Source organism: Terrapene carolina, unplaced genomic scaffold (assembly GCF_002925995.2).
Source record: "Terrapene carolina triunguis isolate 2854851 unplaced genomic scaffold, T_m_triunguis-2.0 Scaffold1054, whole genome shotgun sequence".
Lineage (NCBI taxonomy): Eukaryota > Metazoa > Chordata > Testudines > Emydidae > Terrapene > Terrapene triunguis.
The window spans coordinates 307,188-334,672 of record NW_020665405.1 but is presented as its reverse complement, the minus strand read 5'-3'; the positions used below and the strand labels follow the sequence as shown (position 1 = coordinate 334,672).

The following is a 27,485-nucleotide window of genomic DNA, read 5'->3' as shown; positions in this document are numbered from 1 at the left end:
CAAGACAGTGCTTGGACAAAGCGGATTATTTGATGGAGATTAGTAATAGCCAGTTATTACTAAAGGCTGCTGCTTGTTTGCAAAGTCTCAGCTTCCTCTGGTTGAGTTCAGGCCCAACCTTTCAGCAACATGGTGTAAGACAGTTCCCAAGGAGGTGGATTATCCCATTACTGCTCCCTTCCTTAGGCACCAGTGAGTGGGAGGTAGTTCTTGGGTCAAGCATGGCTCCTGTTTTCACCTTGGTCATGTGAAATCATCTACCACAGCTACTACTGGCCTCTGGTGAAGCCAGTGACCTGGCTAGAGCCTGCTACATCCTCAGAGAAGCTGCAGTGGTGCATACAGCCCATGCATCCTCCCCCTCTGCAGCCAGCTTCTCCAAGCCTGGGTTCAAGACCTCTGGAAGCAGAGAGGTGATAGAGCCTGCAAGTCAGGACACTGCATTCTGCTGCAAGCTCCATCCAGTCTCTTCCCCCCTCTGGGCCTCAGTTTCTCCTCCCACCCTTCTTAGGGTGTAAGCTCTGAGATGGGGCTGGGTGCTGCCTATGGGGCTCACTCTCAATTGGGGCCTGTTGGGAGTATCAGACTTCGTGAACCAAGGTTTAAAATTCAGATACTGCCATGCAGTGGCACAGAGATCCCCTTCTCCACTCTCCCTCCCACTCCATCCTAGGTCACAAAGGAAGAGCCCAACACCTGAGCAACTTTTAATTCATTTTTATTAAAAACCTAAAGTGTCTCTTAAAAAAAAGCCACTGCTATTGTTTAAATGAGTTTCCTGTTCACAGTTTGCTATGTTAGAATGAAACCAGCAGGACACACACTTCATCGAAAAGGTCACTTGTTCACCGCAGTCACTTGCTCCACTACAGCTAGGAACGCAGCTAGATTCTCTACAGTTCACAACGACACCATTACACACATCAGCAGGCTGTGGCTCCGGGGAGGGAGGCTAAAGAACCTCTCCACAAGATGCAGCATAACCGCACGGCTGCCCATTGACTGGGAATGGCTGACGAGCTGGGCTCGGCTACCCCAGGGCTTTCCCCTTTGAGATCCAAGTGTTAGAGAACACAGGCCCCTCCCCTTGAAGTCGGCCAAGTCCAGCTGGCTGAGGGGTAGCAGGCTGCACCGAGTTGCATGGCTGGGTTGACATCTGGCTCCTCTAAACTTCAGTAGTGAGTTGTGCTTAGGCCATGGCAGGAAGCCTACTGCCACCTCTCCATGGGCTGAAGTCATCCGGCAGCCTTGGGGTTCCTCCAGCGAGGAGCTTCCCAGTGGAACTTTATGGAAAATGCTCAGAGTTTGGTGCCAGCCGTGGTGCACCTGAGGACCTCGGTGGGCATAGAGGAAAGTACCAGAGAGGTCCCTGCCATAGCATCCAGCCCAGTGCCTCCCCTGGAGCCAAGCAGCACTATAGAGGGAAGTGGGACTGAGCTGTTATGGTGGAGATGGCACCATGGTGCCTTCCTCTCTGCCACCAGGAGTCTGGACCTGGGCAGAGTCTTCTTGTAACCCAGCCTGCCCATAGACACAAGGGGCAAGCAGCTAGGGATTGCTAGGGTGCATGGCTACCACAAAACATGCCCCCTTGCCACAGGCTCAGCCCCTGCAGGAGAGGAATTCCCAGCCCCCCTCCAAGCCTCTCCACCCCACTCTGCCTATGAACCTCCCCAACCCCCTGCACCCAGCCCCCACCTGAGGATCCAAGCCTTCAATCCACCCCCACCCCCCGGGCCTCTTTCAGCTACTGGAGTTGCAGCTGGCCAGCGGCAGTTAACGGAGACAGCAAATCTGTGCATAAAGGCTACACCCACAGCAGCAAAAAAACCAGACAACCACCCCATATCGCCACAATGTAACAGCAGGAACATGAGCCAAGGCCTCTGCTCTCTTCCAACGCAGCAGGCAAATCATGTCAGAAACCACCCCCCATGCATGCAGCACACCCCCTTCCCCCATCAGCCCAGCTCCACGAGCACCGGAGGAAATTAAAGAACATTCATTGAAGAGTTAGGTCCAGGTTTAAGGCCATGTCATTCTTCCTCCCCTCCTCCTACCACAGGCTAGACAGATCATGGACTCAACTGACCCACCATGGCCCTGAGAATGTCTTTGAGGGGGAAGAGCCACTGGGCAAGGAAAGCCCTGCCCCCCATGGCTTCGATTCTTCCAGCCACACCATGGGTGGTTGGCACTGTTCTCCTGAAGGAATGAGGCCTCCTGTAGCAGCGGGTGGGAAGGAGGTGAAGAGATGGGCTTGGCTGTTTGAGAACTGGCTGGGAACTGCCAACCCCTCTTCCAGCCTCTGCCAAAGAACCTGTAGATTTTAGATCCGTTATGGAGGCCACCAGGGCTAACAAATTAAAGCGGTCTCTTGGGGGACCAGACTCAGGAGGTATATGGAGGCCCGGGGGGGAGGGGGAGGGTTGCAAGAGAGAGTTTTGCCCATCCTGCTGTTAACCCTCCACCCCTTTGGCTGCAGGCTCTGGGAGCTCCATGGAGTTGGGGAGGGGATGAGATCAGAATTCAGAAATTTGAAACTGAAGTCAAGGACTCAGGGGAAGCAGCCAAGCCTCACCCCAGCACAAGTTCTTCCAGTTGCTGCCTCTGCCTGGTTACTTAACCTCAACTTGGGAAGCCACTTGCTCCACTGTGGGCCAAGAGGTAGAAGGAAAGTTCTGCGTGGCTGGAACAGAGGTACTGGCCACCCCACCACGCTTGGTCCCCCAGAAAAGCCAAGGGAAGGAGAAGAGCAGATCACAGCAGGGATCTAAGCCACAACAGGCAGAGCCTTTACCCAGAGGAGGTGCGGGGAGGAGGGGGTGAAGCCAGTGCAGGTGGGGGAAGTCAGTGGAAGGTCTCCACCTCCACCACCGTCCAGTCGCCCTGGGGAGATGAGACGTCCTCGGGGGAGAAGCTGGTGACTGAGGTGATGCTGGCCCGAGACTCATCCAATGGTGACAGCAGGTCTGTCCACTTTCCGAGCTCCACCTCACTCATGACGGGGGCCCCTCTGCCCCCCACAGGCGCCTCCCCAGTGGAGGAGAAGAGCAGAGTCCGGCTGATCAGCTGCTGCATGACAGTTGCTTGGAGGCTGCCCAGGTGCAGGGGGGCCTTGTCACGGGGGACAGCAGGGGGGAGCTGGTAGTTCCCATCCTCCTCCTCCTCTTCTGGCACCTGCCCAGGGGTCTCTGCGCCTCCTTCCACCTCGTAAATGGTGGAGAGGATTTCAGGGGGGCAGGGCCCCCAGGAGAAGGGCCCCAGGCCAGCCCCGCTCTCACCTACAACAGGGCACAGGAGCATGGGTTGGAGAGAACTGCCCATGGGAGGGGTGTTAAGACGGACGAAGGAGAGACAGGGGGCACCAACAGGACAGACTGGCACAGGCACACACAGACAGGCAGGGAGAAGAGTCCAGGCAACATCCAGGGTTAGCCCATTCGATACCACCCCGACCAGCAAGATGCCCAAAGCAGATTCAACTAGGAACTGGCTCCTGCTTCCCTGCCTATGGCTAGATCTTTGGGATGCCTCCATGGCAGAGATACCCAGGCTGCCAGCAGCTGCCCAGGAGGGAGGCATGGTCTTGGGGGCAATATCCTAAGCAGAGCAGCTAAGGAGAAGCCTAGATTAGGTCTATCTCCTACCAGCCATGAAGCTTTGATTTAAGCACAATGCAATAGGACCAACCTAGGCACAGCATCCTTTGGCTGTTAAAAAGTCATCTACTGTCTCCATGGCAACCATATCACGGAGGCTGGAGCTGCCCATAGAACTGGGCCTCAGATCATGGCAGTGGCCTGATCTCTGGGCTAGATCTGTCCAAGGGAAGGTACTAAAGCATCAGGTGCTCTAGTTCTCAAAAACTACCATCTGTGGACCCAGGAAAGTTCCCTTGGACCAAAAGGTCCAGGAGATGAGGGCTGGTGGGGTCTAGAAAAGTCCACCCACCACATGGTGGTCCAGGGAAGGCTTGAGATGCTCTCAGCCCCATGAAGAACTTCCATGTGATGGCCAAACTATCTTCTGGAGAACCCATGGCAACAGAAGGACTGTGGCTAAGGCCAGACATTCTAGTCTGCTGCAAGGCTACAAACCAAGTGGTAAGACGTCAGCCATGACAGATGGCCGCTCCCTAGCCCCCACCCCAAATCTACTTGGCCCTGCTGCCAATCAACCCCCTCCCTCCCCCCCGATCTGCCCTCCACAGTCCAGGCTAAGGGAGGGGTGGTAAGAGTCCTGCACAAAAATACAAAGAACAGGCCAGGAGGTCAGATCCAGATAAGTGACTCTTTATTCAATGTACTGAAAGGCTAAAAAGTTTGGCCCCCAATCCCCCACCCCAAAAGGGAAGAACATTAAAACACAGACGGCTTCCCCCTAGGTGCCAGTGATCATGGGGGAGAGCCTGGTATTTTTGATCTAGACACAGAAAAATGTAGGCTATGACTGAGGGACTGTACAGAGATGTCAGACCCATCCGGCTAGGTGGGAGATACACTAGGAGAGGAGGGAGCGGGGACCACTGATGGGGGGATTCCCTTCAGCAGGGGACGTTATTGCACATGACTGAGTTAAGCTTTAAGGTACCGCGGCGTTGGCACTTGGACACACACGGCAGGCTCCTCTATACATTACCTGCCGCCGGGCCACGGGGAGCAGTGCCATAGGGCTGGGAGGCCAGCTTCTCCTCGTCCGCCGGGCCCATCTGCAGGGGGCACTCCAGCTGGCAGCCCCAGTCCCCGGGGAGGGAGATCTTGCCATGCTCTTCCGCCTCGGGGAGGCTGGCCGGCTCGGAGCCCTTGGGGATCTGGTCTCTGGTGCTCTCGGCCGAGTGCTCTTCACTCTCCAGGGAGGAGAGGCCCGGGCTCTTCCCGCAGCTGTCAGTGGAGTGGAGGTGGAAGACGGCGTCGAAGGAGGTGGCCGAGTTGGTGGAGGCCGGCGTCCCGGTGCCGGCGTCACCCGAGCCCAGCTCCTCCAACTCCTCCAGGGACGGCTTACGGGGTGGGGACGGCGCCCGGAACACCAGGGGCTTGCCCATGGCAGGGAAGCCGGGCTCCTTCAGGAGGTCTCCATCCAGCTCCCCCTCCTCCTCGGAGGAGGACACTGTGGGCTCGGTGGGCGGGTCACCTAGGAGCTCGTCTGCTGGGAGGGTCTCTGCCTCGTCATCCCCCTTGTCCATGTGGATCCCCAGGTCCTGCTCCCCTGGCAGGTCCTCCAGGGGGCTGCGGGGGAAGCTCTGTTCTAGCTTCTCGTCCGACTTGGACTCCACGCCGGAGCTGCTGTCGTAATCCCGCAGCTCCTCCGGGGTGCTGGTCTCGCTGCTGCTCTTGCCAGCCAGGTCGGGGCCGCTCAGCGTGCTGGACTTGGAGCGGCTCTTGGACGGCCCCTCCGACTCGGCGCTACTGGACGACAGCTGCCCTGGGGGCGGGGGGCGTTGGGCCGGCTCCTGCAGCAGCTCCAGGCTCTTCAGGGGCAGGCTCTGAGGCTTGTGCACAGTCACCTCGGGACCCAGTGGTGACTCCAGTTGGGCACATGGCTCCAGGTCCTCCAGCACATCAGCTCCACCCTTCAGTGGGGGCTCCCCCTCCGTGGGCCCCACCTCGGCAACGTCTCCAGGAGACCTTAGGCAGGTGCATTGCAGCTCGGCTTCCTCAAGGCTTCTTAAGGTGACTCCGGCCAGCTCAGCACCAGGGAGGGACATGCCAGGAGAAGCGACACTGGGTTGGTCTTCAGGGCCCTTGCTGTCCTCAGGGAGCTGTTCTGTGGGGGGAACAGCTTCCTCTGGTTCATGCCCTGCACGGACAGGCTCTCCGCTGAGCCCCTCTATCCCCTGGGAAACAGCCGCTGCCTCCCCTGTACTAGTCACTCCTTCAGCATCCAGATCCCCCATCTTCCCGGAGCCCCCGCAAGTGCCCTGGGTTCCTCTCTCCAGGGGAAGAGCATCCTGGATTTCCTGTCCACGCCCTGGTGGGGTCAGAGAGACACTCCCATCCCTCTCCTCTCTCAGCTCCACGGCTCCTGGCTCTGCCACATCTTCTGGGGAGGAAGCCTCCAGGCCAACCCGAGGAAGCGAGTCCGTCTCGTGTGTCGACCACTCTGCCTCTGGCTCATCGGGCGGCTCTTCCTCCCGCTCTCCCCCTCGCAGAAGCTCTGCCGGGTGCTTCGGTGACCCGCAGGGAGATCGCTGTCCCCCTGTGCCACCCCGAGGGGCCTCTTTGCTGAGGGGCAGCATCTGGGAGGCCCCGGCTGGGCAGGAGGAATCCAGCTGGGCTGGGGCCAGGCAGGTCACATCTTGAGCTGCTCTTCCTTTGCCTTCCGGCCACAAGTCTAGGTGCTCAGCCCCCATTGGGGCTTCCTGGCAGGGCAATGGCTCCCCCTGGGCTGCTGGGCCAGTCTCACAGGGGTCTAGAAGCATAGATGGGGTGTCCACCAGGCTCTGCTCTCCCTGGGGTTGGAGTGTCACATCAGGGAGCTCTGTGCCTGCTGGGGGCAGCATCTCCCTGGGAGGAGAGCCCACCCCTTGTGGTGGGGAGAGACCGGTCAGCTGCTGTTCTGCAGGACAGCTCTCTTGGTGGGATAGAGGGTTGGCAACCACCAGCTCTGGGCCAGATGAGCCTCCTCCTTCCTGGGGTGCTCCACCTCCAACCACCCCTTCCAGGTCCCTGGCAGGTGTTTGTTCCACTCCCGGCACCTCTGGCCTATAGCTCTCGGGAGCATCCCCATCTGCAGGGACCGGCTTGAACAGGACCGGGCCCACCTCCGGTGTTAATCCTTTCTCATCCAGAGGCCTCACATCGCCCTCGGGGGCTGCCCTTTCTGTGCCAGGCAGGACATCAGGAGAGGCCAAAAGGACATTGGCAGCAGCTTCCTTGGCCTCTCCCTGTCCTGGGGAAAGCAGCTTTTTCCTGGGCACAGGCACTGGCTCCAGGTTGTAGCTAGCCTCTTTCTTAGGGAGCTTCTTGCCAGGGCTCCCAGCGGATAACCTCTTCAGGGTGGAGGCCGCTGCTCTCTGTGGGGTGGCAGGATGGCTGCCCCCTGCCTTGGGAGGGGTCTTCGGCCCCTTTGGCTTCTCCAAGGCCTTGGGAGTGGCAGGAACTGGGTGGCTCTTGGTCTTGGGCTCTGCCGGGAGCTTGGCTTTGGATGTCTTGGCCAGGCCAGCAATCTTGTTGAGGATGGGGTTCGAGCCAGACAGCCGGGCCCTGGAGACGGGGGCAGCTCTGACAAGGTCTGTAAGGGACAAGAAAGAAGCCAGGTCTCAGGGCCAGGCCCTAGATTTATAGCCAATTGGAAGTGCCTTCTGGGGTAACAGCCAAGCCAACAGAGGGCACTGTGAGCTGCTGCAGCACCCTGGGAAAGCCACTGGCTCCCGCTAGAGTGGCCCAATTCCCACCTCACTCCATGGGGCAAGGATAGAGCAGGCTTTAAGCCACCTTGGTGGTGGTCCTAGTGATGGCCCTGTCCCCAGAGTAACTGAGAGCAGCCACGGGGCTGCTCCAACTCATGCACTGCCTTTGGAGATGAGAGAATATCCCTAGTGCAGTGCACTCCAGCTGCATCCCTAATGCCCAGGGCTGGGAGCAGAGCCCTGGGGTCTGCTCCATGCTGGCTGGGGTCCCCATCCCCCCAGCATGGTGGGCAGGGGGAGACTCTCCGAGGAGCTGAGTCCTGAGCAGCATGCAGGGGCACTGGGGTAACAAAGTGGGGGGTGGAGTGCGTTCCTCAGACATCTCACCACCGGTCGAGTGAATGGCAGCAGCACGCTGCCCTTTGCTACAGCAGATGGGCCACCCCCACTCCTGCCCAGAGACGGGGCAGCCTGGTGTCCAAAGCAGGCAACCTACGAATACACCTCGCTCCTTTCCCCAGGCACCCTCCCATGGGATCCAACTAGACACTGAATCTCAGATGCCCTGGCTGCCCACACTGTGGAGTCACCGTAGCTTGCTGGTGTCAGATCTAAGCCACCAACCAATGCTTAGTCGTGAGGCACCTGTACCTTTCTTTGCAGAGGCGGTGGTGTTTTTCTGCTGCTGTGGTACTGCTGAGGCCTGGCCACCAGGTGGCGCCATCTGTTTAGGTTTGGCCATGGCTGGTTTGTTACTGGTCAGGGCTCTGGTGGAGACCTGTGTGGTGTCCTTCGTCCCTGGAGCAGGGGGTCTGAAACCAGAACAGAGAGGGGTGAAGAGATAGAGAAGCCACTATGTGTTTGTCTCATGCAGTCAATAGAGACGGGTCCATGTCACACCCTGAATACCTAGCTCTTCTACACACTTCTCCCACACAGAGCTCAAAGCCCTGTTCTCCCCACTCTACAGATGGGGAAACTGAGGCACAAGGCAGGGCAGTGACTTGCCCAAGGTCACCCAGCAAGTCAATGGCAGAGCTAGGAATAGAACCCAGGTTGCCTAAGAGCCAGTCCTGCGCTCCATCCACCAGAGGGACCAAGCTGGTACAGCCCAGGGGATGCCAAGACAAACTCCCCCAGTGCACACACTGCTGTACCACAAAGGGACCGCACAGTACCAACCTGCAGGGCTTGGAGACAAATATTCCCCACCCTGACTGGCGGACCCCTTGCTCCCCGACTAGCTCGAGCAGAGGTTCCTGTCACTGTAGCATCTGAGCACCTCACCTTCTTTACTGCTGTTACTCCAATGTACCCAGGAGGGGAAATTGAGGCAAAGGGGACAAAGTGACTTGCTCAATCTCACACAGGGAGACTGGTGGTGGTGCTGGGAATGGAACCCAGGTGTCTCGAGTCCTCAGCTAGCGTTCTAGCCACTGGACCGTCCTTTCCTTTCTCCACCTAGAGGCACTTGGTCACCTGCCAAACAAATCTAAGCCATCCAGGCCCTTCGCCAGCACAGCCCGGCAGCTTAGGGGATCTGAATGGAGGCCATGTTCTGCAAGTAGAGGCTCACCCTCTAGAGAGCTCTGACTGGTGCCCCTCATCACCCCCTTTGTCTCCCAGCTGCAAGCCCCCTCGGCAGGCAGGACCTACCACTACTGCAGCGCCTCTGAACACAGCTGCTGAGTCCATCGGGCTCGGGGTTACACTAAAACCCCTTCTGAACTACAGCCCATTAGCCCCACCAAATCCACACTGAAGGGCAGCTTGCCAGGCCTCCCCAGTGAGCCAGAGCTCTGGCCTCCCCGCAGTGCTGGGCTCAGGGCTTGAGAGAGAAAAACGTGAAGAATGTTTGAAGTCACAGTCAAAGCAGTTTCCTGTTAACCTGCCGGGTGTGGTGCTGAGAGCCCTCTAGCCCAGGGGTGGGTAAACCACGGCCCGCAGGCCGGATCTGGCCTGTCAGGGCTTTGGATCTTGCCCCCGGGATTGCCACCCCTGCGGTACCGCGGGTCCTGCGCCGCTCCCAGAAGCGGCCGGCACCACGTCCCTGCAGCCCCTGGGGGAGGGGTGGCGGCAGAGGGCTCCGCATGCTGCTCTCATCTGTGAGTACTGCCCACCCACCCCACCCCCAAGCCTGCCCTGGCCCCATGTGTGCTGCTGCCACCCCGGAGCTGCTCCAGGTAAGCGGCACCGGGCTGGAATCTGCACCTGAACCCCTCCTGCACCCCACACCTCACCCCCCTTCCCTGAGCCCCCTGCACCCCACCCCCCTGCCCTGAGCCCCCTCATGCTCCCTGCAGCCCTCCTGCACCTCAACCCCCTGACCTGAGCTCCTTCCTGCACACCACACCCCCTCACACACCCTCCCGCACCCCAACCCCCTGCCCCAGCCCTACATTCAATTTCCCCACCCAGATGTGGCCCTCGGGCCAAAAAGTTTGCCCACCCCTGCTCTAACCCCACCAGCGCACTGGGAAACAAAACTGACTATCCGCTCAAGTGAAACTGACAAGCTTGACTCATCTCAGGAGAGTGAAATTGAGCAGCCAGCACTAACTGCAATGAAAGACACTCACCCCAGTCATCCCAGATTAAATGCCCCACCTGTGTTCCTTTACACCAATGCAAGAGTGCTACCAGACTAGAACAGCATCCGGTCTGAGTGGCAGTCCAGAACCGCTTGAGTCTCACTGAGCTTCCCCCAACCCCCATCCCTAGGCCCACAAAGCTGCAAGACTCCCTCAACCACCTCCTCCTGGGGCTGACCAAGATCAGAAAAATCAGAGAATCAGAGAATATCAGGGTTGGAAGGGACCTCAGGAGCTTTTAGTTCAACCCCCTGCTCAAAGCAGGACCAATTCCCAACTAAATTATCCCAGCCAGGGCTTTGTCAAGCCTGACCTTAAAAACCTTTAAGGAAAGAGATTCCACCACCTCCCTAGGTAACCCATTCCAGTGCTTCACCACCCTCAGTGAAAAAGTTTTTCCTAATATCCAACCTAAACCTCCCCCACTGCAACTTGAGACCATTACTCCTTGTTCTGTCATCTGCTACCACTGAGAACAGTTTAGATCCATCTTCTTTGGAACCCCCTTTCAGGTAGTTGAAAGCAGCTATCAAATCCCCCCTCATTCTTCTCTTCTGCAGACTAAACAATCTCAGTTCCCTCAGCCTCTCCTCATAAGTCATGTGCTCCAGTCCCCTAATCATTTTTGTCGCCCTCCGCTGGACTCTTTCCAATTTTTCCACATCCTTCTTGTAGTGTGGGGCCCAAAACTGGACACAGTATTCCAGATGAGGCCTCACCAATGTCGAATCGAGGGGAAGGATCACGTCCCTCGATCTGTTGGCAATGCCCCAGCTTATACAGCCCAAAATGCCGTTAGCCTTCTTGGCAACAAGGGCACACTGTTGACTCATATACAGCTTCTCGTCCACTGTAACCCCTAGGTCCTTTTCTGCAGAACTGCTTCCTAGCCATTCGGTCCCTAGCCTGTAACAGTGCATGGGATTCTTCCGTCCTAAGTGCAGGACTCTGCACTTGTCCTTGTTGAACCTCATCAGGTTTCTTTTGGCCCAATCCTCTAAGATGGCCCTGAATCAGCCCAGGAGGAAGCTGGACAGGGAGGTGCACTGCAACAGTGGGGCCTATTTCCACTCCCACTGGTATCCTGTCTCTAGGCAGAGTTGCTCCTTCACAGAGCAGCAGGTGCTGGCCAGGGTTCTCTGCTCAGAGTCCCTGTCGGGTGCCCTCATTTTGACCTTCCCCCCCCCCCCCATCCCTGTTTTCACAGGGCTGGAATGGAGCTCAAGAAGTCATCAAGTCCCTGCCCCAGTGTAAGGGGCTGACCAGTACACCTAGACCATCCCTTACAGCTGTTTGTCCAACCTGCTCTTAAAACCCTCCAGTGACATGGATTCTACAAACCTCCTTTGGAAGCCTGTTCCAGTCTTTAATTTAATTGTTCAGCATAGTTAAGCTTTTCCTAATATCTAACCTAAATCTCCCTTGCTGCAGATTAAGGCAATTACTTCTCATCCTACCTCCAGTGGACATGGAGAACAATCGATCCCAGTCCTCTCTATAACAGTCCTTCCCGTATTTGAAGACCATTGTCTGGTTCCACCTCAGTTTTCTTTTCTCAGACTAAACACGTCCAGTTTTTTTAACCTTTCCACACAGGGCAGGTTTTCTAAACCTTTGATCATTTGTGTTGCTCTTCTCTGGATTCTTTCTAATTTGTCCACATCTTTCTTAAAGCGCGGTGCCCAGAACTGGACACAGGACTCCAGCTGAGGCCTCCTCAGTGCCGAGCAAAGCTGGAGAGTTACATCCAACACTCCTGTTAGTACACACCAGAATTATATTAGCCTTTTTTACAACTGCATCACATTGACGACACTCAATTTGTAATCCGCTATAAGCCCAGATCCTTTACAGCAGAATGACCACCTAGCCAGTTATTCTCCATTTTGTAGTTGGGCATTTGATTTTTCCTTCCTAAATGAAGTACTTTGCATGTGTCTTTACTGAAATTCATCTTGTTGAATTCAGACCAATCCTCCAATTTGTCATGGTCATTTCAGACTCTAATCCTCTCCTACAAAGTGCCTGCAACCCCCCGTTTGGTGTCATGTGCAAATTTTATAAGCTTACTCTCCTCTCCATGATCCAAATCATGAAAATACTGATGAGTACCAGACCCAAAACTAACCACTGCAGGACACTACACCATTGGAACTACTCTGAGTACCATCTTTCAACCAGTTGCGCACCCACCTTTCCCTAGTTTGCTTATGAGAGAGGATCACATGGGACTGTGCCAAAAGCCTCACTAAAAATCAAGATACACCATGTCTATGGCTTTCCCGCCACCCACTAGGCCAGAATGGGTTAATGGATTTTAAGTGAGGGGGATGAACCATTGGTACAGCTTCCCAAGGGGTGTGGTGGTTTCTCCATCACTGGAGCTCTTTAGAAAAAACCAAGCCTGGATGTTTTTCTGAGGACGCTCTCTAGCTCAGCCACAGCTACTGCGGCCGGGGACTCCTGTGTTGTGCAGCACACGAGCACAGCGGTCTCCTCTAGCCTTCCATGGAGAAAAGCAGCAGCTATTTCTTGTCATCTCTTTGGCTTGTTACACAACATGAAGAAAGCCACCGTTGGGTCCCAGAGAAGCCTGGTTCCCAACTATGAACACAACATGCCAGGGCTAGTCACCTATGGCCTGCTGCTCTAACAGCTTTCAAAACCTAGGACACCATGGGAGCCAGTAGTCCAAAGGGACACTGTCCTGTTCCCATACGCTACAATTACCACCATCTAGGCTGCATAAACGCAGGCCAGATAACTCACTTGGTGCTTTGTGCATCAGGCAGGTTCACGTCTATCCGAGCCAACGCATCTCTTGTAGAAAGACATCCAGGCTCAATTTGGAGGGATGGAGAATCTCCCACAGCCCTACATGAACGGGCCCAGGGTTCTCAGGGCTAAAAATTCACACTTCATTTGGCCGGCTTCAGCTTCATTGATCTCATTCGGACTTTGGCTGCTAGATTAGAGAGTCATCTACTACCAGAAGTCTCCTCCCCCCTTAGGGCCACTGGAATATTTTTGTCTCATGATATGCAGAACCACAGTTCATCTCCAACAGGAGGCATTTACTGAACTGCAGACAAGCCTTCACTTAGCTTGTGTCCCACTTCTGTCTCCGTTGTTTACCAGGGACCACTCCCTGCCTGGAACACTGTGCAGCTCAGGGACATCTAATGGCTGAACAACATACTGCCAGCGAACATCCCACCACTCACTAATGAGAGAGAAAATTCAGAAAAGGTCTCCAACACAGAGTCTGTTTCTGTCTCATCTCAGGCTCTCCCAGGAGCTGCCTCTGATCTGGGACTGTTTTCCTCTGGGAGTTCCCCTAGTTTCAGTGACTCCTGCTACCATCCCTTCTCATGCTGTTATTAGTGTGATTACATCTGATCACATTAGATCAGGTACCACACACACCCTGCACATGCCACTGCTTGCTCCAAGCGGGCTGGGGGTCCCAAGGGCAGTGCCTTGACTGGTCAGGAGCCATCCCACATGGAAATCTCATCCAGACCCCAAAAGCCAGCCTTCCCAGCCCCACCATATGCCCCCTGCTGGGTATCCTGGGGCAGGTTCTTTACCCAGTCCCTCCCACATCTATCCCCATAGTATCAGGAGCAGCCAGCGTGCAGCCGCAGGCAACTCCATACCATACCTGGAAGGCTTGGCCAATTCTGGTTTCTCAGGCTTCACTGAGGCCGACTTTGGGACTAGAAACAGGGAGAGAGAGAGAGACAGCTTCAGTGCCAGGAGACGGGAGGTTACTGACGAGGCAACTGGGCAGGTAGGTTAGTGCCAGGGGAACGGGAGTCCCAGCTCTGGGATCCAAGGAGTCAGGCACACAGGAGGGGGCAGCGCCAGCTTCCCCATCAATGCAGTTGTTCTACCCTCCCTGGAACGGGATTCAGGCTTGGCCCCACCTAGGACTGGCCTCTCTGGCAGAGGGGCTGGACCCCATGGCCGTGGGAGGACAGGCACCATGACCTGCCACACTCGCTGCATGCAGGGGCCTCTCAACCACCCTGGCTATCACTGGTGCAGGGGAAACCAGCAGTTCTATCCCGCTCCCCCAAAGCCAGGTTGGGGTGTGTGTGGGGGGGGGGGGGGGGAGGAGGAGGAGAGAGACTAAAGGGACCCTCCCCTGCTAAGTGCTTTACCAATCGTGCCAGGGCATTGCCCTGCCCCTAAAGCCGAACAGGATGCCACAGCCTGGCTCCCTTATCAGCAACGCTAACCCCGCACCCCAGTATGTCAGAGCCCTGCCAGCTGTTTTATCGGGGGGGTTCTGATCACAGCCCAGCATGCTCCTCCCCCCTTCGCTACAGATTCACAGTGAGATCCCCCCCTCCAGCCACTCTCCCCCACCTTAGCAGGGGAATCTCCCTACAGCCTATCAGCCCACAGGGGCCTTAACCACCCTGGCTCAGGACAAGGGGCTCAGGAACAGGCCTCAGGGATACCAGCCTGGTGCCATCCACTAGGGTTGCCAATTTGGGTTGGACGTATTCCTGGAGATTTCACCACATGACAATCTTTAATTAAAGATTGGACTTATGTCCTGGAGACTCCAGGACAATCCTGGAGGGTTGGCAACCCTTCCTGCTGTTGGCGGGAAGGCGAGGAACATACCCAAGGCCATGGTTGGAACTGTCGTCTTCCTCACGCCCTTCGGCTGCCCGGCCTTGCCCGGCCCAGCCTTCTCCGGAGGCTTTGCCCCGCTCTCACCCGCTGGCTTCCTGGCCACTGTTTTGGCCGGAGTGGGCTTGGCAGAGGCAGCACCAGCTTTGGGTGCTGATGCTGCCGCTGGCAGCTTCCTCTGCGAGGCTTCGGCCCTCGGGGGCACCCCATTGCTGAGCAGCTTGGAGCCACCACATGGGGCCGTGGGCGGGCGGGCGTGGTCAGTCACAGGCCGCCTAGCTCCAGAGACGGGGGCTGATCTCACAGCGTTCTTGGCAGGCTTGGGTTTTGCTGCAGGCTGGCCAGCTGCTGCCCCTTTCCCAGCGGTTGCCGTGCCATTGGTCTGGGGAGGGGGGACCCCATTGGCAGTAGCTTTGCCATCCATCTTGTCCCACCCAGGTGCTGGGCAGACCGTCTGCCCCCTCCGCGGTGATGGAGAACAGCCAAATCCTCCTCTGCCGCCGAGCTAGGACTGAAAGAGACAGATGTTAATTGCAGAGGGACCAATTCCACCCCACTCTGCAGCACCACCAACTAAAGCTTTGCCTCCCCATTGCTCTCCGGGAGGGAAATCGCTACTAGTCCAGAGCTCAAACCTACTAGCCAGGGACAGAGCTGAAAGATCAGCCCCCAGCAGCACACCAGGTCAGAAGCCTTGACCTCCCCAGACCTGATGGGAAAGGCCCATCCCCGCACTTTGTCCATTGATCCCCATCTTCCCTGGCCACCTCTGGCTAGTAGCATCTGAAGCATTCCAAGCACCAGGAAGAGGGGATCTCCCCCACCAGGTCCCTTAACAGTGGGGTGTCTTATACCCTCCCCCTCCCCCCATCCCCCATGAATAGCTCCAGCCCTGACATCCTCCTCCTGCTCAGCCTTGCCAAGGGGCACAAAGCAGAGAGTGCCGGTCACTTTCATGGGTGCCCATGGGCAGAGCAGCTGTGAAACTGACTAGAGCCCACACAGGTCTCTATGGTTAGGCAGAACCATGAGCAGCAGAGGGGGCACAGAGCTGCCTGCAGGTTCAGGAAGGTAGTGCTGCATTGGGAAAGACTTACAGCCTTAAGCACAAGATTCACTTAAAATACAAAGTTAAATTCTGCAGCAATTGATGTCTCAACTGCCCGTCCCTCCACACAGGAAGGGTTCCCACTCTTTTGGAGCTCTGGACTCCGAGATCTCAGAGCATTTTGAGGATAAATTTCATTCAATCTGTAAACCCCATCCCCTGCAAGACAGGCCAGCTTCATCCCTATTTCACAGCTGGGGAAACCGAGGCACTGCCAGGGTGGGGATTTGCCCTGAACAACACAGCCAGTCCATGGCTAGCTGGGAATATGCCTTAGCTCAACCTGCTTGGATGGGGAGATTTTTCCCAGAAGGACTCAAGTCCCTAAATCCCCTTGGATTTAAAGGGAACCCAAATCTCCTGGGATGCAACTCTGATAGCATCCGACCCCAAAGCTCACAAGGAAATCCACAAGCCCTTGGGCTTACCAGCTATTATTTACCTCTCCAGAAAACTCTGGAGCTATTAATTCTACTAAGTGGCTGGAATACACTTGAGCAAGAGCAGTTACATAATAGAAAAATCTTTATGGTATAGGCAGGGAGCCCGTTCCCTATTTGCTGCCTGGGCTGCTCAGTTCTAACCAATGCTCTGTGGACGCTCAGCCAGCTGGTCTCCACAGCGCACACCCCCACTCCACAATCACAGCTTTCAACCAGGAGCTCAGACTCACATTCAAGAGGAAATAACCACCCAGGAGATGAGTGGTGCTGGCGCCAGTCCAGTAATGAGCAAACTAAGAGCTGTCACAGCCGGGGTGTCTTAGTCATTGGTGGCCAAAACGGGGAGATCCGGTTTGAAAAGGCTCTGGAGAATAGAGTATTTCATGCCCTGAATCCCAGGGGGTTTCCTGCTCTGTCTAAACTAGCATTTAAAGGTGCAATGCTGGGATGTTGGCCCCAAATATGCCAATATCAGACCTATTCAGTGTTGCCAAGCCCAAGGATGCAGAAATCATGAGATCAGCTTAAGAATTCACACATCTGAGATGGGATCTGGGTCTTCTGGTTTGAGCCTGTAGTGCTACGGTTGCCAACTTTCTAAATCGCACAAAACCCAACACCCCTTCCCCCACAGCCCTGCCCCTTCCCCCATGGCCCCATCCCTACTCACTCCATCGCTCGCTGTCCCCCACCCTCACTCACTTTCACGGGGCTGGGGCAGGGAGTGCAGGCTCCCAGATGGGGCCAGGGACGAGGGGTTTGGGGTGCAGGAGGGGGCTCAGCACTGGGGCAGGGGATTCTGATCTGGGGCACGGGGTTGGGGTGCAGGCTTCAGCCAGGTGGTGCTTACCTCAAGCGACTCCCAGTTGGCGGCAGAGCGGGGCTAAGGCAGGCTCCCTGCCCTGACTCCACATAGCTCCCAGAAGCAGCTGGTGTGTCCGGCTTCTAGATGCAGGAGCCGGGGGCTCTGTGCACTGCCACACACCCTCAAGTGCCACCCCCACACCTCCCACTGGCTGTGGTTCCTGGCCAATGGGAGTTGTGGAGCCAGTGCTGGTGGGCGGGAGCAGCACACTGAGCTTCCCTGATTGCCCCTCCGCCTAGGGGCCACAGGGACATGAGCAGGGCCGGCTCTAGGCACCAGCAAAGCAAGCAGTTGCTTGGGGCGGCAGATTTGCAAGGGGCGCAAGAATCCAGCATGGGAGCTGAGAACCAACAGGGGGCCCTGGGAGCTGTAGTTCCTTGGTTAGCTCTCTGCCTATAGAGCCAGCCCTGGAGCAGGGAAAGAACTACATTTCCCAGTATTCCCTTGGCCACTAGCAACAGGAAAGGGTGGGGGAAGGAATATGGTACTGAAATCTGCAGCTTGCTGTGAATGGTAGGAACAGAGCCAGCTCTAGGTTTTTTGCCACCTCCCCCCCGCACCCCTGTATTGCCCCAGCCCTGGACTCTCCCCCGCCCACACCCCCTGCAGCCCCAGCCCTGGGCTCTTCCCCAAAGAAGGAATTGGGGGGGACTAAATGGACGGTGCACCTCTCTATCTGAAGCCTAGCAAGGGAGGTATGTGGATCTCATTAGAATTTAAAATGAAAAGTAAGGGAGGGGAGGCTCTGGACCTGGGCAGCTTTAGATACAGTACCAGGCACGTAGGAGGATTTCCACTTCTGAGCCATGGAAGCAGAAATTGACTTTTCCTTTCCAGATATAGCTAATATTCAGAAAGGGAATCTAGCACCTGCCTTCCAGATTTGAACACCCTCAAAATTCAGGAGTGCTCAAGCTCAATTTGGGCAGCTGTTACTTCATTTCCCCCAAATCAAATATACTGATCCACTGTAACTTGCTGTAGAAAAAGTAGAATAAATTGAGCAAGAAATGCTTCCCAGTGGTTATTAGGACTGGAATTGCTATTTTCAACAGCCATTGCTGGGTTTTATTTTTTTTTTTTAAGTTTTAGTTTTATTTGTTTAAAAGGAAGACCGTGATAGTGCATTCCCCATAGAAACAAAGAATGGAACAAAAGAATAATAAAGGCACCTCAACTTTTCCTCATTTATGTAGGACAGTCTTATAATATGCATCCAGATATCCTCCAGTCACACAAGCTGAAAATTGTTCCACTTTACTGCAGTTCTGTAACCATATGGGAACCAATCCTGTCTGTGTTCTGTGCACATCTAAAATCCCTGCTGAATGACCCGCCCTGGGAGCGAGTTACCAGTGACCCAGGGCTGGGGCAGCAGGAGGGTGCAGTTGGGGGGGGAGGGGGGAGGGGGAAAGCCCAGGGCTGGGGTGGGAGGCAGCCCAAAATGTTTTTGGCTTGGGGCAGCAAAAAAACCTAGAGCCGGCCCTGGACATGAGGGCCGGTTCCGGGAGCCATGTGGACTCAGGGCAGGGAGCTGCCTTAGCCCCCTGTGCCACTGACTGAACTTTTAATGGTGCTGACCGGAGCCACCAGGGTCCCTTTTTGACTGAGCGTTCTAGTCAAAAACCGGATGCCTGGCAACCCTATGCAGCCCTCATGACAGTAGAGAAGAGCTTAGATGTGTGATGTCTAAAGCAGTGGTCTCCAAACTTTTTTGATCGCGCACGCAGGGCCGGTGCTACCATTAAGGCGAACTAGGCGGTTGCCTAGGGCACCAAGATTTGGGGGTGCCAAAAAGCGGTGCCCCCAATTTTTTTTTTTTTTTTAAATAAACAGCGTTCCTCCCCGAGCACACGGTCGCCACTCCACTTCTCCCGCCTCCCAGGCTTGCAGCGCCAATCAGCTGTTTGGCACCACAAGCCTGGGAGGGGAGGAGAATTAGAGCAGGGGCGGCGTGCTCGGGGAGGAGGCGGAGCAGAGGTGAGCTGGGATGGGGAGCTGCCATGGCGGGGCGCGCCTCAGGGCAGGGGGGGCGGGGAGCTGCCGCAGGGCTGGGGGGGCCCTGCGCGCACCCCATCAGAGAAAAAAGCACGCTCCTCCTGCCGTGCACCCCAAGGATCCTCTTGCGCACCCCACTTTGGAGACCACTGCTGTAGAGCCTACTTATAAATGAGAGCTGATATTTGTACCCGAGGCCACTAGCTGAGGTTTTAAGCAACGCCAGTTGTCACAAAGCCTTGCCATCAAATCGCAAGTGTTGGCAACCCTGTTATCCAGGGACAGTCTTGAGTCAGGGGGTAGGTCTCAATCGGGTTAACACAAGAGTTCGCTCAGTGATATTGAAAAGCCACGTCAAGACACTGGCTAGTGTGTTTGGAGGCATGTTAGTGGCTTAGGCCCAGACACAGCCTGCTTACAGCCTAGCCTGCATCACCCGACCCTGTCTGCACAAAAGCTGCCCCTGGATGGGTTAGCTCAGCAGGAGGCTGATAAATGTCAATGGCGCACGTTCACACGGCACCACTTGAACTAGTGTATTTGGATCAGTAAGGAGAGTGGTGCACCGTGGGTATAGTCCAGCGTTCTCCACTGCCCCTGCAGGCTCCCTGACTTAGCTGAATGTGATTCAAAGCCACAGCTTTCTGCCCAGCCTGGCCTGGCCTGGCCCTAGAGGAATGCCACACTGATGGGAGGGGAGTTTACTTCAATTCATTCTGTCCTTGCTGTCCCCTACTTCATGCACAGAGGACCTCAGGCCAAGAATTTTTATGATCTGGGTGCCCAGACTGGCTAATCAGTTTCAAGGCAAGCAGCCAACAATTTGGGGGGGCGGGGGGGGAGGGGCAGGGCATGCACAGAAATCACAACACATGCAAATGCCACTGAAATTCCTGGGAACTGCAGACAGCCACCGGAATTCATTCTGGCCCAGAATCTGGCGAGATTCAAAAGAGGGAGCAGATATTTAAGTGGGTGAGAAGATCCAGAGTTCATTAATGCCAACAAATTATGGAAGGATGTTAAAACTCCTGCTTGGGGACTTAACCCAATTTAACTAGTAGGGATCAGCAGGCAGTGGGAGGGGTAAGGTCACCCCCACACCTGCCGCTGCAGGGCTCACTTCTTACACTTTCCTCTGAAGCAGTTGGAGACCAGATAATGGACACTATAAACCTCCAACTGTCTAATCACAAATGCAAACACCCTTGCCCCACCCCTTCCCTGAGGTCCCGCCCCTTCTCCAAGGTCCCTGCACCCTCCACCGCCCTGCCCCCATTGCTCGTTCTCTCCCACTCTCACTTACTTTCACAAGACTGAAGCAGGGGGGTGGGGTACAGGCTCTGGGCTGGGGCCGAGGGGTTCAGAATAGGGGAGGGGGCTCTGGGCTGAGCCTGAGGCAGGGGGTTGAGGTACAGGGCTGGGGCAGGGGTGCAGGAGGGCGTTTGGGGTCCAGCCACGCGGCACTTACCTCGGTCGGCGGCGCAGCGGGGAGGTGTCTCCGTGCACTGCCCATGCCCCGAGCACTGACTCCACAGCTCCCATTGGCCGGGAACGGCAGCCAATGGGAGCTGTGGGGACCGAGCCTGTCTTAGCCCCACTGCTTCACCACCTGGAAGCCGCCAGAGTTAAGCGGGGCAAAGGATCTGTGTGCCGCTCCCTCTATGTACCACTCCCGGAAGCAGCCAGCACATCCCTGTGGCCACTGGGAGGGGGGCTCCACACACTTCCCCTGCCTGCAGGTACCACCCCCACAGCTCCCATTGGCTGTAGTTCTCAGCCAGTGGGAGCTGTGGAGTCGGTGCTCAGGGTGCAGGCAGCCCAGACAGGCCTAGCCCCATAGGCGCTGACTCTGTGGGTGCTCTGGGGCTGGAGCACCCACATGGAAAAATTAGTGGGTGCTCTGCACCCACCTGCAGCCAAAGCTCCCTGCCCCACCCCTCCCCTGAGCACGTCGCGTCCCCGCTCCTCCACCTACTTCCCGGCTCTTGCCACTGCCAAACAGCTGTAGCAAGCTCCGGGACGGAGGAGGGAGGAGCAGGAACATGGCGTGCTCAGGGGAGGAGGCGGTGCCGGGGCAGGGATTTGGGAAAGGAGTCGGCATGGGGCAGGGAGGGGGCGGAGTTGGGGTGAGGACTTTGGGGAAGGGCTTGGAATGGGGGCGGGGCAGGGGTGGAGTCAGAATCGGGCCGGGGGCAGAGGGCAGATTGAGCACCCACCAGTGTGAGCAGATGTCAGTACCTGTGCCTGGCCCCACCCCAGGGGCCGCAGGGACGTTCCGGCCGCTTCTGGGAACGGCACAGAGCCAGGGCAGCCAGCAAGCTTGCCTTAGCACTGCTGCGCTGCTGGACTTTTAGCACCTAAAAATCTCCCAGTTTGGCTTCAGTAGCCTCCGGGAGATAGAGCCCAATTCCGGGAGACTCCCAGCCCGACCGGGAGGGTTGGCATCCCTAGATCTCCAGTTTGAGCAAGTCCGGCAGGCCCCTCCTGTTCCTAGGACCAGTGACGAGGATCCAACCGTTTCTACCGATAGGGCCCCAAACTCATATTCAGCCACTTCCCTTTAGCTCTCCAGCTGTGAGCATCCAAGTTGTGTTCACTGAGAAGAGAAGGCGGGTGTTTTTACACAGCGTGCTGAACTCCGCGCAAGACTGGAATGGAGACAGGGCCCCCTAGACCAGTGGTCTCCAAACTTTTTTGATTGCGCACCCCTATCAGTAAAAAAAAAATTGATCACACACCCCCCTGCCGCACCGGCTCTACCATTTTTGCCAAAGCAAGAAAAGAAAAAGCGCTCCTCCTGCCGCGCACCCCCAAGGATCCTCTTATGCACCCCACTTTGGAGACCACTGCTCTAGACATAGCTAGGCAGGGTCAGTCAGAGCTGTTGGGGGATTTTGCCAAGGAGACATGCTGGAAAATGCAGATTCGTCCAACCTGAAGTGTCGCAGAAATGGATCAGGTTTGATGAAACTTTGGTTGGGAAGGTTTCTCAGGCCCAGGATGGACTCTTCTCCCCCCCCCGCACCCCCAAACGTAGTCCAGTGGGTAGGGCACTCTTGGGACATGGGAGACCTGCTCTGCCTGATTCGGAGCATAGGCCTGACGCTGGGTGTCCCACATCCTAGGCCCTGCCTCTTCCCTGTTTTCAGGAAAGTCGGTCATTTTTGTTTTGATGTGGAATAAAAACAAAGCCCAAACCCCTTCCCCCCCCCCCGTGTTCCCACACTATGGAATTCTTATTTTCCAGCCAGCCCTGAAGTCAAATCTCTAGATATGAGGAGGAGGTTAGGAATTACTTATCCCTTGTCTCCTAGGATTTCACATAAAATTAGCAACGTTTTCCCCTTGCCCCCGAGCAAAGATGAATCTTGAGCCTTCAGCCTCAGATCATTGAGTTGGGGGTGGAAGGGAGGTGGTGGCCTGGTCGCTGTCACCGATCTAGATTCAATTAAGGTTAAAAAGAAAGCCATCTTCTCAGATTCACACTTCCCCCAGTTGGAGTGTGACAATTCCTCATACTGCAAGGTCTGATGCTACCAGCACTAAAACACCCTTGGAATGTCTAAGTATTCTAGATGACAATTTCCTAACTCACATACTAAAAACTATTTCTCTGTGCTAATTTTTCCCCTGCTCACACCTTCTTGTGAACTGTTTGAAATGGGCCATTCTGATCACTACAAAAGTTTTTGCCTCCTGCTGATAATAGCCCACCTTAATTGATTAGTCTTGTTAGACTTGGTATGGCGACCCCCATTTTTTCATGTTTGCGTGTGCACACACACCCCTTCCTACTGTATTTTCCACTGCATGCAGTTTTAGCCCATGAAAGCTTATGCCCAAATAAATTTGTTAGTCTCTAAGGTGCCACAAGTACTTCTCGTTCTTTTTGCTAACTCACAGTGTTGTATCCAACCCAGGGGACTTCTCTATTAGACCTTGTCCTGACAAATAAAGAGAAACTGATGACACAACTAAAAGTTACATGGTAGCTTAGATACAAGTGATCATGATTTCATTGCATTCATAACATGCAGGCAGAATAAAGTCCAGACCAGTGATATATATACACACACATATACACACACACGGTGTTTTAGGAGGGCCATTTCAGAAAGCTGAAACCAATTTGAGCCAAAATCAGCTGGGAGGAAGAATTTAATCAGAAAAATATGAATCATAATTGGGAATGTAAAACACTACTAGATTCCCCAAAAAGCCACAGTAGAGGAAGAAGGCCACATTGATTAGGGAGAAAAACAAACCTGGTTTAGAAGGCAGCTGTAAAAATATAAAACGGGGGAAAAAAAAGAGGGAAGTTGATAATGACTATAAATAAGAAGTCAGGAATTGTAGAAAACTGGTAAGGGAAGCAAAGGATGCAAGGATAAATCTATGGTTAGAGTTAAGGACAATAAGGAAGGTGTTTTTTGTTTCTTTGGTTTTTTTTAAAGTATATTAGGAACCAAAAGTATCCTAAACAAGTGTATTGGTCCATTGCTAGATGCAAATAGTATAAATAAGAATAATAATGCAGAAAAGGCTGAAGTGTCCAATAGATATTTCTGTTCTGTTTCCCCAAGTAGAAGTGATGTGGTCATCACATAGGATAACTCTCTTTCCAGTCCACTAGTATCTCTCAGGAGGATGTTAGACAGCAGTTACTGAAGTCAGACATTTTAAAAATCAGCAGGTCTGAATAATTTGCATCCAAGAATTTTGAAAGAGCTGACTGAGGAGCTCACTGGACTGTGAACGTTGATTTTCAATAAACCTCAGAGCTCTGGGAAGAAAGCGGATGTTGTGCCAATATTTAAAAAGGGTAAATGGGATCACCTGCGTAATTATAGGCCTGTCAGTCTGACATCGATCCCAGGCAAGATAACGGAGTGGCTGATATGGGACTTGATTAATAAAGAACTAAAGGAAGGTAATGTAATTAGTGCCAGGCAACATGAGTTTATGGGAAATGGATCCTGTCAAACTAAGTTGATATCTTTTGTTGATATTAGCAGATTGGTTGATGAAGGCAGTAGTGTTGGTGGAACATGGAAGGCATTTGATTTGGTACCATATGTCATTCTGATCAATCCACTGAATGCGTGCCACATCAATTTCATAATATTCTTGTTTTTAAAAAGCTGGCTAACGGATCGTCTCAAAGGGTAGCTGAGAATGGGAAATGAGCATCAAACAGGTGTGTTTCTAGCGGGGGCTGCAGGAACGGGATCTTGGCCCTACACTAGTTAAAATTTTTATCAATGAGCTGGGGGGAGGGGAAGGCATCACTGATGACTCACAGATTGGAGGTGTGGTCAGTGAGGAGGAGGACAGGTCACTGATACAGAGCTATCGCTTGGTAAACTGGGTGCAAGCAAAGAATATGTGTTTTAATCTGGCTAAAGGTAAACAGACATCTAGGGCCAGCCTTACAGGGTGGGGGACTCTATCCTGGGAAGCAGTGACTGAAAACGACTTGGGGGTGGGGACAGCTCATCAGCTGAATGCGAGCTCCCAGCATGCCGAGGCCAAAAGGCCTAATGAAATCCTGGGATGCATAAACAGGGAAATCTCGAGTAGAAGCAGAGGTTATTTTACCTGTGTTTGACACTGGTGGGACCACTGCTGGGACCCCGTGACACAGATGCAGTAATACCCTGGGGGACAGGAGATCATTGTCTTATGAATGTTTAAATACCAGGGAGGGTTTGTCCGTACTTCCTTGGGGGAGGTGGAACACATGCAGCTCTCCAGGAGCTAAGAACAGTGAGGTGGGGGCAAAGCAATTTCACTCAGCTTGTAATGCCTCCCCAGAGCTACCCCCACCGGGGAGAGGCTCACATATACCGGTTCAAACTGGATTCTCCAGGGACCAAAAGACAGAACAGCCTGAATCCAGGCTGACTTCCAGTAAACAGGCAGGATCTCTCGTCCATGGAGAGCACCCCCCCACCCCCGGTCCTTAGGGAGGTGTTGGAAGGATTTTAGTCTACGGAGGTCCCATAAGACTCTGCACGCTTGTTTGGAGCTAAAGCTGTGGTGAGCTTGTAAGCACAAGAAAGAGCCCGGTGTGGGATCTGAAGGAGTAATCCCCAACTAGAGCCCCTGTGGGAGTGAGTGAGTGCTCTCTGGTGAGCTTATTAGCATTCGTGTAGGTTCTTGTATTGGCTTAAACTCATTTTCTTCAACACCCATCAGGGATGGTCTGGGTTTACTGGGCCCTGCCTCAGCGCAGAGCACTGGACTTAGCTTGGAGTCCCTTCCTGCCCAGCATGTCTGATGCTTTTACCTTCAGAATACAACGTGCTTGCTTAGAAATAGCTGAGTGGTGACTTACCTGTGTCAATTACACAGTTAACTGTCTGGGAAGAGAAAGACACAATAAGGCTGTTTAGGCCGCCTGTCTTTTGCAGAGGAGGTTACAGTCTAGTCAGGTTGCTGGGCAGATCTGCAATAGGCCAGTCAGAAGGGATGGGATGAGAATGTCCACCCAGGACAGGTCGGGAGCCTGAAACTGAGCGGGTGCCCTTCCTGGACCCTAGAGGGGGAAACATAGGTGCAGTTGCATTGAATTGTGGCATGCTGCATCCAGTGCTGGTGAGTACAACGCATGAAGGGGATTGACAAATCAGAGAGAGGTCGAGAAGAGCTAGAAGAATGATTAAAGGATCAGAAAACATGGCTTAGGCTCAAGGAACTCAATCACTGTATCTGCTTAGTTAAGAGAAGGGGGAGGTGACTTGATGACAGTCTGTAAGTACCCACACAGGGAACAAGTGATAACGGGCTGTTCAATCTAGCAGCGCAAGGTCTAACCTGATCCAATTCAGGCTGGAAATAAAGCACAAGATTCTGCACAGGGAGGGTAATTAACCCCTGGAACAATTTACCAGGCTCATGGTGGATTCTCCAGCACTGACCATTTTTAAGTCAAGTTTGGATGTTTTTCTGAACACTCTGCTCTAGGCAGGGCCGGCCCTAGGGGGGTGCGGGGCCTAGGACATAGGCACCAGGCTTCTAATCTGCCAGGGGTGCTCCCCCTGGCCCCGTCCCCACTCCAAACTTCCCCCCCAAGGCCCCACCCCTGCCCCACCTCTCCCCCACCCAGTTCTGCCCCCATCCCCCAGCGCGCTGCACCCTTGTTCCCCTCCCCCCAGTACCTCCTGATGCCGCAAAACATCTGATCCACAGCAGGCGCTGAGCAGGAGGGGGAGGAGCCGATTGGCGGGACCTGCCGGCGGGAAGGAGGGAGGTTCTGGTAGGGGGATTCCTCCTCTCTCACACCCCCCAGCCGCTCACCTCCTCACCCTGCTCGCTTGTCCGCCCGCCTCACCTCCCTGCCCAATGCACGGGGTGGTTACCCCAATTCACCGTACCCAAGGGATGGCTCTGGCTCTAGGCATGGTTTGGGGGCAGTTCTCCAGCCTGTGGCATATAGGAAGTCAGACTAGCCAATCACAGCGATCCCTTCGGGCCTTGGAATTAGGATTTTTACAGGCAAAATGTAACCCCCTTGAGCAGTTGCCGAGTCAGCACAAGGGTGGGGGTGGGGGGAGAATAGGAGTAGCCTGCAGGGGAGAAGAGAGTTCTTAGGTTCCTTTGCCAACTGCAAGGAACTCGGATATTTTCTAACCTCCGGGAAGGAGCTCTGTCTCCCCCCCCCGAGATGCCACAGCAGGCCGAACATGGGTGGCTTTTTTAATTATTGTAGATACACACTGCTGGCTCTTGCCCTAATCTACTGCCCATTGAAAAGAGCTCGGCCTGCTCTATCCCGTTTTTGTACTGGTATAACTATGTGGGCTGAGGCTGGGTGATTTTTAACATTTAGATCAGTACAACCCCTAGTGTTGACGGTTATACTGGTATAAAGAGGTCAGTGCTGCCTAGTGGCTACAGCACTGCACTGGGACCTGAGTCTGGGTTTTATTCCCCACTTGGCGACCTCAGCCAAGTCACTTCTGCGTTCCTCAGTTTCCCCACCTGAAAAATGGGTCTAGTGACACTGACCCCAAAGCACTTTGCAAAGGAGACCTACTGATGAAAAGCTCTAGGGATTATTATTCCAACATAGTTATACCTGTACAGGAAGGCGAGTAAACCATCAGTATAAGCACCTCTAAACAGATATAACTGCATCCACCCTAGGGCTTTGTCTAAGCACAAGATGTGTAGTCAAAGCAGTGCAATCCTTAATCTCTAGATAGCTTGGGGACTTATTTTACTACAGTAGCTGAGCGTCTCAATCTGGGAGGTATTTACCCCTACAGTAAAGGGTTATTATCCCCATTGTACTAGTGGGGAAACTGAGGCACTGAAGGGCTCCCCCAAAGGTCACACATGAAGGCTATAGCAGATGTGGCATGTCAGGCCAGGTCTTCCGAGTCCCAGGCTAGCGCTCTAACCATTGCACTATGCTTCCTCTCTGCTACCGGGCTCTCTGCAGCCCCAGTCTACATAGCTGTGTCACACAGGGTGA

The 27,485-nt window shown here is 54.6% G+C and overlaps 2 protein-coding genes across 2 annotated transcripts; both read right to left on the bottom strand.

Moving 5' to 3' along the window:
- Positions 1–1,788: 1,788 nt before the first annotated feature.
- Positions 1,789–3,524, bottom strand: PRR36 (proline rich 36). Its single transcript, XM_024199746.2, has one exon. The coding sequence runs from the start codon at positions 3,325–3,327 to the stop codon at positions 2,851–2,853; it is 477 nt and encodes a 158-aa protein (XP_024055514.1). The 5' UTR covers positions 3,328–3,524; the 3' UTR covers positions 1,789–2,850.
- A 750-nt stretch (positions 3,525–4,274) lies between these two features.
- Positions 4,275–25,497, bottom strand: LOC112108236 (proline-rich protein 36-like). The gene is made up of 5 exons (XM_026661377.2): positions 25,344–25,497; positions 14,581–15,100; positions 13,607–13,661; positions 8,003–8,163; positions 4,275–7,233 (listed from the first exon to the last, which is right to left on the bottom strand). Exons 2-5 carry the CDS (start codon positions 15,011–15,013, stop codon positions 4,631–4,633), a joined length of 3,252 nt encoding a protein of 1,083 aa, XP_026517162.1. The 5' UTR covers positions 15,014–15,100; positions 25,344–25,497; the 3' UTR covers positions 4,275–4,630.
- Between the last annotated feature and the right edge of the window lie 1,988 nt (positions 25,498–27,485).

Coding starts and splice junctions, on each gene's coding strand:
- PRR36 (XM_024199746.2), bottom strand. CDS start 3,327: ATGGGCAGTTCTCTCCAACCCATGCTCCTGTGCCCTGTTGTAGGTGAG.
- LOC112108236 (XM_026661377.2), bottom strand. CDS start 15,013: ATGGATGGCAAAGCTACTGCCAATGGGGTCCCCCCTCCCCAGACCAAT. Junction 13,662..14,580: donor AGTTCCAACCATGGCCTTGG/GTATGTTCCTCG, acceptor CCCTGTTTCTAG/TCCCAAAGTCGGCCTCAGTG. Junction 7,234..8,002: donor CACCGCCTCTGCAAAGAAAG/GTACAGGTGCCT, acceptor TGTCCCTTACAG/ACCTTGTCAGAGCTGCCCCC.